Source organism: Hylobates moloch, unplaced genomic scaffold (assembly GCF_009828535.3).
Source record: "Hylobates moloch isolate HMO894 unplaced genomic scaffold, HMol_V3 SCAFFOLD_3, whole genome shotgun sequence".
NCBI classification, from domain to species: Eukaryota; Metazoa; Chordata; class Mammalia; order Primates; family Hylobatidae; genus Hylobates; species Hylobates moloch.
Genome location: NW_026652278.1, coordinates 12,534,986 through 12,547,700, shown reverse-complemented (window position 1 = coordinate 12,547,700; position 12,715 = coordinate 12,534,986). Strand labels below are relative to the sequence as shown.

The following is a 12,715-nucleotide window of genomic DNA, read 5'->3' as shown; positions in this document are numbered from 1 at the left end:
TAGGTCCACTTTGTGCAGAGCTGAGTTCAATTCCTGGATATCCTTGTTAACTTTCTGTCTCATTGATCTGTCTAATGTTGACAGTGGGGTGTTAAAATCTCCCGTTATTATTGTGTGGGAGTTTAAGTCCCTTTGTAGGTCACTCAGGACTTGCTTTATGAATCTGGGTGGTCCTGTGTTGGGTGCATATATATTTAGGTTAGTTAGCTCTCCTTGTTGAATTGATCCCTTTACCATTATGTAATGGCCTTCTTTGTCTCTTTTGATCTTTGTTGGTTTAAAGTCTATTTTATCAGAGACTGGGATTGCAACCCCTGCCTTTTTTTTGTTTTCCATTTGCTTGATAGATCTTCCTCCATCCCTTTGAGTCTATGTGTGTCTCTGCACGTGAGATGGGTTTCCTGAATACAGCACACTGATGAGTCTTGACTCCTTATCCAATTTGCCAGTCTGTGTCTTTTAATTGGAGCATTTAGCCCATTTACATTTAAAGTTAATATTGTTATGTGTGAATTTGATCCTGTCATTATGATGTTAGTTGGTTATTTTGCTCATTAGTTGATGCAGTTTCTTCCTAGCTTTGATGGTCTTTACAATTTGGCATGTTTTTGCAGTGGCTGGTACTGATTGTTCCTTTCCATGTTTAGTGCTTCCTTCAGGAGCTCTTTTAGGGCAGGCCTGGTGGTGACAAAATCACTCAGCATTTGCTTGTCTGTAAAGTATTTTATTTCTCCTTCACTTATGAAGCTTGGTTTGGCTGGATATGAAATTCTGGGTTGAAAATTCTTTTCTTTAAGAATGTTGAATATTGGCCCCCAGTCTCTTCTGGCTTGTAGAGTTTCTGCTGAGAGATCAGCTGTTAGTCTGATGGGCTTCCCTTTGTGGGTAACCCGACCTTTCTCTCTGGCCGCCGTTAACATTTTTTCCTTCATTTCAACTTTAAGTTCCAGGATACATGTGCAGAATGTGTGCATTTGTGACATAGGTATACATGTGCCTTGGTGGTTTGCTGCACCTGTCAACCCATCACCTAGGTTTTAAGCTCCACATGCATTAGCTATTTGTCCTGATGCTCTCCCTCCCCTCACATGCCCTCGCCAACAGGCCCTGGTGTGTGTTGTTCCCTTCCCTGTGTCCATGTGTTCTCATTGTTCAACTCCCACCTATGAGTGAGAACATACAGTGTTTGGTTTTTCTGTTCCTGTGTTAGTTTGCTGAGGATGATGGCTTCTAGCTCCATCCATATCCCTGCAAAGGACATGATCTCCCTTTTTATGACTGCATAGTATTCCATGGTGTATATGTACCGCACTTCCTCTTTCTTTTTTTTCTTTAATTTTACTTTAAGTTGTGGGATACATGTGCAGAGTGTGCAGGTTTGTTATATAGATATACACGTGCCTTGGTGGTTTGTTGTACCTGTCAACCCGTTATCTAGGTTTTAAGCCCCACATGTGTTAGGTATTTCTCCTAATACTCTCCCTCCCCTTACCCCTCAACCCCCAACAGGCCCCAGTGTGTGATGTTCCTCTCTGTGTGTCTATGTGTTCTCATTGTTCAACTCCCACTTATGAGTGAGAACATGCAGTGTTTGGTTTTCTGTTCCTGTGTTAGTTTGCTGAGAATGATGGCTTCCAGTTCCATCCATGTCCCTGCAAAGGACATGAACTCATTCTTTTTTATGGCTGTGTATTTTTCATTTTCTATAACGATCCATCAGTAGGACTGCTTATGACAAATTCAAATAAAGTCATTTTAATTGTTAATTTGTCTTATTTATTCTTTGTTTTAACATCATCAGAACACTGCATAGTATTTATTCTTTGATTTTTAGGACATGATCTGCTTATGAGTTCTGTGTATGCAGAGCTGTCCGAGGGAAGGCTAAATTGACAGAAAAGTGCTGCTTGCTTTCTGTTCCAAAATGCGTATCTGTGCTGTCCATAGCATTATTTTGCTGAACGCAAGGCTATTTTCCTTTTGTGCCCTATCACTGATAGATTGTAGAGTTACACATATAAAATATGAATTTCCACTTTTTTGTTTGTTTGTTTTTTGAGACAGTCTTACTCTGTCACCCAGGCTAGAGTGCAGTGGTGCGATCTCAGCTCACTATGATCTCCGCCTCCTGGTTGCAAGTGATTCTTATGCCTCAGCCTCTTGAGTAGCTAGGACTACAGGCACGTGCCACCATGCCCAGCTAAATTTGTATTTTTAGTAGAGATGGGGTTTCACCATGTTGGCCAGGCTGGTGTTGATCTCACCTCAAGTGATCCACCCACCTCAGCCTCCCAAAGTGCTGGGATTACAGGTGTGAGCCACTGCCCCCGGCCAGTTTCCAGTATTTTTTTTGTGATCTTTCAGTGAAAACATAAGAAAGGTCATTTTTCTGTTTTCTGTACATTAAATAATTGTAGGTCTTGTGTATAAAAATTCTCAATGAACCCTTAGCAAACACATTATCCTGAGTACATGCATTTTCTTAATGGAGAAGGGTTAACCTCTTTTCTTTTTTTTTTTTTTTTTTTGAGATGGAGTTTCGCTCTTGTCGCCCAGGCTAGAGTGGAATGGCATCATCTTAGCTCACTGCAACCTCTGTCTCCCAGGTTCAAGCAATTCTCCTGCCTCATCCTCCCAAGTAGCTGGGATTACAGGTGTATGCTACCATGCCCAGCTAATTTTTGTGTTTTTTAGTAGAGACAAGATTTCACCATGTTGGTCAGGCTGGTCTTGAACTCCTGACCTCAGATGATTTACCTCCCTCTGCCTCCCAAAGTGCTGGGATTACAGGCGTGAGCCACCGCGCCAGGCCAGGTTAACCTTTTAAGTATCACAGCTTCTGATTGTGATGGAAATCTCTGAAAAGTTTGCATTGTCTTATTGTTTCAAGTGCATTGTTGTGTGGTGCAGCCCAGGTGACTGTTCATTGCCACCTTATGTTGTTCCTGTACAGCATCTCCCCAAATACATTTACATGGAATAATAATGTCTTTAAAAGCTTTGGGCTTTTGAGGTGCAGTGACACAGGTATCTGTTTGGACTCTTTCAGGCTGTTATTCATCTCTTCTCTTCTGTTGTAATGTCTGTAGCTTGCCATCCTGGCACTTCTAGTAGTCTCTGCTTACACTGCTGAATCTTCTCTCTCTCTCTTTCCCATCTACTCTTCTCTGGACATTTCCTTTCACCTTGCCTTGTGTGTCTGGTGTTTCCTTTTATGGTCAACACTAACCAGTCGAAACTCTCCATTTAATCACTACTTATTCTAGGCATTATGTTAACTATTAATACTTTACATGTATCATTTCATTGAATCCCCACTACAATCGTATGGGGCAGGTATTGTATTTCCAGTCTACAGAGTAAGAAACTGAAAAGTACAGAGTAATCTGTGAAGGAGCTAGATGGAATTCTCCCTAGGCCTTTGAAGCCTCAGAGCCCGAACTCTTCACTTATACTTAACAGTGCATATGCTGCATCTCCTGCTGAAATACGCACATAGGTTAGTAGGAATCATGTTGGCAGTAAAATTAAAATGTTGGCTGAGCCAAGATTTGTGCTAAGAATTTCACACATGCTTCTGAAAAATCAAACATGTTGTCATTTTTTTTCAAACAAAGAAAGTTTTAATAGCTAATTAATCAGAGAGGTATTAATTTTAAGTAAGGTTTATTATCCTGGATTAGTCAGGTTATAGATGTCACTAAATACTTGACTTATACATGCTAAGATAATATTTATGGTTGAGTAACATTGAAATTGATTGTAAGTGTTACTTGGGATACTAACTCTGAGGGATATACTACTCATCAGATAAATGTCATGAATGATCATACAAAGATACTCCATTTTTATATGAATTTTTCCTCTTCATTGCCATTTTGAAAATAATTTGTATTTTATATTCAGAGATACTGCCCAAGAGAATGCTAAAATCCTGCTTTGTGTTTCAGTTAATGCAATTTTAGTATTATAATCAAAAGCCATTAAGAAAATTTCACAGAAATACAAAAATTAGCCGGGCATGGTAGCACACACCTGTAGGCTCAGCTATTTGGGAGCCTGAGGTGGGAGGATCTCTTGATCCTGGGAGGCAGAGGTTGCAGTAAGTTGAGATTGTGTCACTGCACTCCAGCTTGGGTGACAGTGAGACCCTGTCTCAAAAAAAACAAACAAAAAAAACTTTCACGATGTATTATAAAAAGTCTGAATTTATTAGCAGTAAACTCAAAACATTTTAGATTTTCATGTCCAAATAAGGTTAACTTTTAGAAAGTTGTTTTTCTACCTTTTATTAGTGTGTTTTTAAAAAATCATAATCTAAAGCACTTGAAGGTTGTATATACTGTGCCGGGGACTCATGACAGCAGATAGCACAAAGTGTGTGTGTTAAAACCATGATGTTTTAACTTGTGATACTTTACGAATATCTGTTGAGTATCTTCTCTATGCTTATAAACAGAGAAAGCCTTTGAAGCTTATAATGCAATGGAAGATACTTAGAAGTAAACAAAATAGAGAGGTACATGTAGATTTTCTTAGGTCATTAGTTTGTGTCTTTGTCTGGTAGGCTGAAACTACTGTCATATTACTCTCTCCCTGGCCAGATTTTAATAGTCATACTAATACTGATGTGAATCCTGATAACTAAACTATCTTGTCATTACATTTGTAGATAAAGTTTTGGTTAGAAATGATTTTGTACGTGTTAGGTATGCTAATACAGTCTCAAATAAAAAGTCACGTTAAGATAAAAGGTAGTGCTTACTTTTTAATTAATTTGTGTAATAAAATTTAGGTCTTTGGAAAACTTATTTTTCAAATAAATGAACCTTTCAAATAAAAAAGAGAATTAGTTTAACCTTTATCTCATTTCCTATTATAGGGGTATTGAATGGACAAGCTTGACTAGTTTTCTTTCTTTTGCTACCTCAACACCAAATAATATGGGATTAGTGAGAAATGAACTTCAACTGGTTGATCTTCCAACAGGTTTGTTTTTAAAGATCCAAATAGATTTGTCATATTGAATAAACATGTTGCTATTTATAAAACATGTTTGAAAGTACTTCTTTCACCTTGGAATTTTTTCTTATATTTCATGCTTATATATTTATTCTTTTATTCTCTAATAATTGCCCTAGAAAGGCCTTATCGTTGTTTACATGGAAATGTTGTTGACACAAATACATGGTAAAATGGAGGACCATTAGCCTGAACAGACAGATTCATTAAAAAATAGGATACCAGTTCTACTTTTAAGTCCATTGTTATATATAACCAACTTTAAAAGATCGATTTAAAAATAACTCTGTCCATGGACTTTATTAGAGTCTCTGCTGAAAATTTTGGCTTTTATAGGAAACAGTTAGAAAATTTATAGGTTAAGGATTGTTTTTAAATGCTCAAATTTAAAACTTGTAATAGTCTCTGGCTGAATAAATAGAGAAACTTAATTTGGGATTTTGAAGATTCTACAGTAGGAAACGTCCCAATAAGGTAACTTTTTCAGAATTGTTAAAAGCCTAAACCGAGTGAATTTCAAAATGAGGAATTTGAAAATATAAGGAAAGAGTTTCAAATTATTTTCTGGTGTATGCAGTAGTTTCAAAGAGGTTTTTTTAAAAATAAAATTACGATGAGTTTCTTTAAAATGGTATAGCAACATGAATCATATGTAGATGATCTTAACCAATGAGAGCATGTGTATGTATGTGTAAAATGAATTAAATCAAATAAATGGTTGTAAATCAAGTAAATTGTAAATAAATGAACTACATGGTTGCTTTTTTATGTTCTCCATATGTATTTTCAAGCTCTCAAAGATCCAGTTGTTCTGACTTCTCAGGGTATATTACTGGACTTCAAGGAATCATCCCCATCTTTAGTCCAGTGTTGCTGCTGTAGTCTCATTGGAAGTGACCTGTCCATTGACTCTCATCCCCAAGTTCCTAATTTGCCAACAGAGTGGTACTGGCCCTCTCTCTAGTGATCCCAGGGATAAAATGCTGTTGTCTAGTATCATTGATTAAAAAAAAAAAAAAAAATCCCTGTTTTATTTGTTTTGGTCAGCTCAAGTTCAGGACTGTTAGATAACTTAAAATCTGCTTTGCACAGATGTATTTTTAAGGAACAAACATCTACAGTAACAGTTACAGATTTCCTTAAGTGGGATATTTGAGTTCATAGATGGTAGACTTTTATAGCCTGGGCTTCTAAGGAGGGCAGCAGACTAGTGCAGTCAGGACAGGACACGGGCTGTTTGGGGTATAATAATAGTGAGTATAGTGAGATTCCACATGACGGAATCTCAACAAAGAGTAGGAAGGTATTTAGGCCTTCAGTTGTCCTTGAATTGAGTAGGTTCTCTCTTTTGTTTAATGTAGATAAAAATCTAACACAAGATACTAAAACATACAAGGTAGAATTTCTACTTTTTTTATTCACAGAAAATCATGTAGCTTCCTTTGTGGGTAACTCATTCTTTCACAGCATACATGAACACAGTAGTTATTCCCTAGTTTCCAGTTTATAAAGATGTTTTGAGAGGAACATGTTCAAAATATTTAACTAGTATTTTGCACATGGGACAAGAAAATCTTCAATACATGTTTCAAGAGTTTTTCCCCCACTAATTAGTATTTGGAAACATGGGAATGTTTGTATTAAATATTACTTTAAATAAGTAATTTTCACACCAGACAATTGCTGCACCATAAATATCTTAAAACTTAACGTTGTTTTTTTAAATTTCTAAAATTGAATTATAGAATTCAAGAAACTGTGTGACATGAAAATGCCTTTTTACAAAATAAATATCTGAATATGTGATGTATTATTGATCATTAGTTTGTAACACTTTTGAGAATATTCTTTGAACTTACATCATTAGAAACAGCTTAGAAGCAACTGGGCGCCGTGGCTCACACCTGTAATCCCAGTGCTTTGGGAGGCCGAGGCAGATGGATCACTAGAGGTTAGGAGATCAAGACCAGCCTGGCCAACATGGTGAAACCCCATCTCTACTAAAAGTACAAAAATGAGTTGGCGTGGTGGCGAGCGCCTATAATCCCAGCTACTTGGGATGCTAAGGCAAGAAAATCACTTGAACCTGGGAGGCGGAGGTTGCAGTGAGCCAAGATTGCACCACTGCACTCCAGCCTGGGTAACAAAGTGTGTCTCCATCTCAAAAAAAAAAAACCCCGAAAAAACAGAAACATTAGAAGCAAATGGAAGAATGAATAGGAGAACAGAGGGTAGGAAGGGTAGGACTGATCAAATTACATTGGTGTGGCTTCTTGTTTTTCATACATGTTTTATGCACTGTTCTCACTTTTTTAAATATTTGCAATTAAAGGTAGGAGCATTGCTTTTCGTGGTGAAAGAGGCAATGATGAATCTCCCATCGAAATGATTAAAGTATCTCATTTGAAGTAAGTGTCAACCTAAAAAAAATCTATGGTGTTATCACAATGAAATCTCGTGGATTTTTTTAATCTTCAAGAAAATGGGAATGTGCTGGAATACATATAGAATCTTTTTAGTGATAGCAAATGGTGATATGCAGCCCAAAGAAAATATTTTGATTACAAAATTAAGTTGCTGTCTCTTTTAATTCTCCACTTCTAAAAAGATGAGGTAACTTTTGCATGAATTGTTATTTACTTTCAGATAAAGTTCTTATGTACTTCTATCTAAGCATGGAGTTACTGAGTGAAATAACTCATTTTCTTTATGTATAATTTAAACTCATTTTGCTTCCAGAAATTGAGTTTTTTTGTTTTAGGGGAAAATAACATGTAAAGCAGTATTATTAAAAATAGAAACTGAATGAAAATCCATCAAAATTACAAAGAGTAAGCTTTCTAAAGTAGTTTTCAAACTTGTTTTGGCTTTTCTAAGATCTTTGCATTTCCATATAAATTTTAGAATCAGACTATCAGTTTTACCAAAAAATCTTTCTGAGATTTTGATTGGGATTGCATTGAACCCATCGATCAGTGAGGGGAAGAACTGGTATCTTAACAAGTTTTGTAATCCATGAATGTGGTATATCTCTCCACTTATTTAGGTCTTTTAAAATTTCAGCAATATTTTGTAGTTTTCAGTGTTTAAGTCTTACATATTATTTGTTAATTATATTTTGTGTTTTCTTTGATGCTTTTTTATAAATGACATTTTTAAATTTCAATTATTTATTATTTGTATATTAAAATACAGTTAATTTTCTGATATTGACCTTGTGCCTTATGACCATGCTAAGCTTAGTTACTACTTCTAGTATAGGTGCTTTTGTTAATTCTTTAGGGTTTTCTATAGAGACAGTCTCGTTTGCCAGTAAAGACACCTTTACATCTTTTCGATCTATAGGCCTTCTTTTTGCTTGCACTAATTAGGACCTCCTGTATAGTGTTGATTAGAACTTAGATGTCAGCTATGAGCTGACATCTTTGCTCTGATCCTGGACCTTATGGAGAAAGCATTCAGTCTTTCAACATTAAGTATGATACTAGCTGTAGATTTTTTATATATTCCCTTCATCAAGTTGAAAAAGTTTTATTCCTAGTTTGCTGAGCCTTTGTATCATGAGTAGGTGTTGAATTTTTTTTATTGAAAGAGTTTGTCTGTCGCCAGGTGAGTGCAGTGGGCAATCTCGGTCATGGATCGCCTCCGGTTCAGCCTTTCCTGCCTCAGCCTCTCGTGTCGTGGGGCCGCCACCAGCCTGGTAATTTTTTGTTTTTTTTTTTTTTGAGATGCGTCTATCACCAGGCTCGGCTCACTGCAAGCTCCGCCTCCCAGGTTCACGCCATTCTCCTGCCTTAGCCTCTCCCAGTAGCTGGGACTACAGGCGCCCGCCACCACGCCCGGTTAATTTTTTGTATTTTTTTTAGTAGAGACGGGGTTTCACCATGGTCTCGATCTCCTGACCTCGTGATCCGCCTGCCTCGGCCTCCCAAAGTGCTGGGATTACAAGCGTGAGCCACCGCGCCCAGCAATTTTTTGTATTTTTGGTAGAGAGGAGGTTTCACCGTGGTCTCGATCTCCTGACCTCGTGATCCGCCCGCCTCGGCCTCCCAAAGTGCTGGGATTACAAGCGTGAGCCACCGCGCCCGGCCAGGTGTTGAATTTATCAAATGCTTTTTCTGTATTCATTGATATCATCACATGGTGTGTGTGTGTTATTTTGTTTTTCTTTTTGTTTTGAAGTTCGCTAATACGGTGAATTACATCGATTGATTTTCAGATGTTAAGCCAACATGACATTCCCGGAATAAACTCTAGTTGGTCATGATGTATTACTGTTTTGACATATTGCTGGATTTGATTTATTGATATATTATTAAGAGTTTTATGATATATTATTAAGAGTTTTTATATCTTGTTCATGAAGGATATTGGTCTCGTTTTTATGTAATATGCTTTGTTTTGGTATCAGGGTAATACTGACCTTGCAGAATGTGTTGTAAAGTATTCTGTCTCCTTTTTTTTGAATGAGTTTGTGTAGAATTGATATTATTTCTTACTAAATGGAAAAACTCATTAGGAAACCCATCTGAACCTAAAATTTTCTTTGTGGAAAAGTTTTTAAATACAAATTCAGTTTTTTTCATAAATATAGGACTATTTAGATTCTCTTTTTTTGAGCTTTGGTAATTGGTGTCTTTCAAGTAATCTGTCCATTTTGTTGAAGTTGCTGAGTTTGCTAATTTATTGAAATAAGCTTGTTCATCATGGCTCTGTGATCAGTGATTATCTCTCCCACTCCTAATATCAGTAAATTATATCAACCAATTTTATTTATTGATCTTTTCCAAGAAACTACTTTTGGTTCATTTGATTCTTCTCTATGATTTTTCCATTTTCAATTTCATTGACTGTCATGCTTATCTTTTGTTCTTCTGCTTACTTTTTAAATATGCTCTTCTTTTTTTACATAGTTTTCTAAAATAGAAACTTAGATAATTGAATTAAGTTGATTCTCTAAAATGTAATGTAAACAGTTAATGCTATATGAGCACCACTTCCTGTATCCTACAATTTTTGTTATGGTTATATGTTTTCATTTTAATTCACATTATAATCTTTAAAAATTTCCATAGGGTGTTATTCAGAGGTATATTTTTTAACTTCATACTATTTGGGTGTTTTGCCAGGTATCCTTCTGTAAATTTCCACTTTCTATTGGGGTCACACATGGTCCTGAGCGGAAGAATCTCAGTCCTTTGATACAGGGAGTACAGGGATCTTCCTACTCTGTCACATTTCCTCTGTGTCAACCATCATTTGCTGATAATATTTTAGTTCCTCATAATGCTTATTGAGTAGTCAGTGCTCAAATTATGTTTGTTGAATTACACTCGTTGATGTCATTCAGTACTTCTTTCAGGCTTAACAGAAAGTGAATAAAGTGGCATTTGTTGAATACCAACTGTAGTAAGATGATAGAAACTTTACATACCTTTTCACTGAATGTTTACCATAATCTGTATATCAATTAATTGAGGTACATGATGAGATTCTCCTGTTATATGTGAGAAATTGAGCCTCAGGAGGGTTAACATAAGTTGTGGCATCAGGATTTGAATCTATGCCACTCTTTCTTCCGAGTTGGACTCCTTGCCTAATTGTGTGAGACTGTATGTTCTCTCACAGGTCATCTTAGAGCTTTACCTTCTTATGACTGTTAATCGTGGTGCTAAATGGTAGTTTAAATTGTCTGTATTTAGAATGCATCAGCTGAGTTTTTCAATTTACTGAACTTTTTATTTGGTCTAATTCACGGTGAAATTTTTGCAAAAAGGGGCTTATTTCGTAATTTTGTTTATTTTAGGCAGTATTTGGCAGTCGTATTCAGAGATAAACCCCTGGAGCTATGGGATGTTAGGACTTGTACCCTTCTTAGAGAAATGTCCAAAAACTTCCCTACAATAACTGCTTTGGTAAGTTACAGTTTAAGAATTAAATAGCTTATTTAGGTATATATGTATGTAGTGAATGTTTTGCTTAAGCTTGAATCAAAATCATTACTGCCAACGTCATATTTTCTTGTTAAAAATGTGTGTTCAGAGAAGATGATCTAAATAAATGGAGATAATTCTTATTTTCTTGGATGAATCAACCTAATATCATACTAGTGCAATTCCAATTCAAGTTTCATTTGGATATTTTGAGGGATATGGTAAGCATATTCTAAAATGTTTATGAAAGAATAAAGGTCCTAAATAGCTAAGTCATCCTTGAATAAAGAGGAGTAAATGTGGGAGGTGTGGGTGGGGTTGGCCCTTCCTACCTGATATTAGTACATCTTACAAAACCATGGAAATAAAATCAGTATTGTATTGGCACAAGAATAGAAAGCGAGTCAACATAATAAAGAGCTCAGGAACAGACCCATGAATATTTGGGAACTTAATATACAGTAAAGTAGCACAAATCAAAGAGGATGGACGGACTGTGTAGCAGACGGTGTTGGGAAAACTGTCTCACTTTATGGAGAAAAATACTTGATCTCTACTTAATACCGTGTGCAGAAGTGAGTGTCACAGCACTAAAGACCTAAATGTAAAAATGTAAAGCTATAAAATTGAATATAACAAAATACAAAATATTGCTGTGACCTAGAGGCAGGAGGAGACATCAGAAACTCAGACCAAAAGGCGAAAAAAAAAAAAAGAAACAATGCATTTAATTAATCAAGATTAATGCTTTTTGTTTGATGAAGATGTCAAAGTTAAATACAGAAGATTTTGGGAAAACAAATTTTCCAGTGTCTAAATTTAACTAGAAACTCCTGCAAGTCAACAATGAAAAAAAGCGGGAACCCTAGTGAGAAAATGAACAAAGTCTGTGAAGAGCTAATGAGAGGCAGAGAAACCTAAAAGGCCAACAAGCCATATAAAGGAATGTTCAAACTCATCAGTTTTCAGAGATGTTCAAACCATGATATGGATCTACCTTTTAGACTAACAGAAACTGGAAAGCCATATAGTGTTAAGTACGGGTGGAACATAGGATATGGGAATCCTTGTGCATTGCTGGTAGGGATGTAGACCAATGCAGCCATTCTGTAAAGCACACTAGCAGCACTTGGGCAAACACAGACATCTTCTGTGTCTGCTGAGCTCTTGGTCGTAAATGAACTTTTGCAAGGATATTGACTGGTGTGTTTTGTCATGATGTGAGTTTGGAGACCATCTGCGTGTTTTTACTGAGAGAGGAGACAGATTAACAATTGGCTGATGCACCCCTGGAGTGTTACGTAGCACGCAGAAACTATATATATATATATACACACACACACACACACACACATATATATATAAAGACAATACTATTTATGTAAATTAGAAATACATGTGAAATAACTACATGTTAAGAACTTATACATTTGCGAGGATATTGGACTAAAAGGCTTTCCAATAGGTGGAATATAAAAGAATATATAAATAAAACAAGTGATTTTGGAGGAATCTATGGATGATAAAGGACCCTGGTTGGAGAACTGTGATTGTCTTATCCTGTGCATGTAAGAGATGGGGGAGGAGATGAGGAATAGGCAATACTATCGTTGAATTCATTATTTTCATTTTGTAAATATTTTATAAAAACATCAAATGGTCAGACCTTTTGGAAGTTTGCCACAAAAGCTCCAATTAAAATGCATTCATTCAGCCTTTCTCTAAGTAGGTAAAATCTAAAAAACAAATGTGGATTCATG

At 36.2% G+C, this 12,715-nt stretch overlaps 1 protein-coding gene across 2 annotated transcripts in view; it reads left to right on the top strand.

The window, feature by feature from the left end:
* The window catches only part of WDR11 (WD repeat domain 11), a 62,951-nt gene that overhangs the window by 27,387 nt on the left and 22,849 nt on the right, over positions 1-12,715 (top strand). For both annotated transcript variants that reach the window (XM_058435950.1, XM_058435951.1), the window contains exons 12-14: positions 4,883-4,989; positions 7,355-7,430; positions 10,829-10,937. In XM_058435950.1, coding sequence (XP_058291933.1) covers positions 4,883-4,989; positions 7,355-7,430; positions 10,829-10,937 — 292 coding nt within the window. The remainder of the gene's footprint in view (positions 1-4,882; positions 4,990-7,354; positions 7,431-10,828; positions 10,938-12,715) is intronic.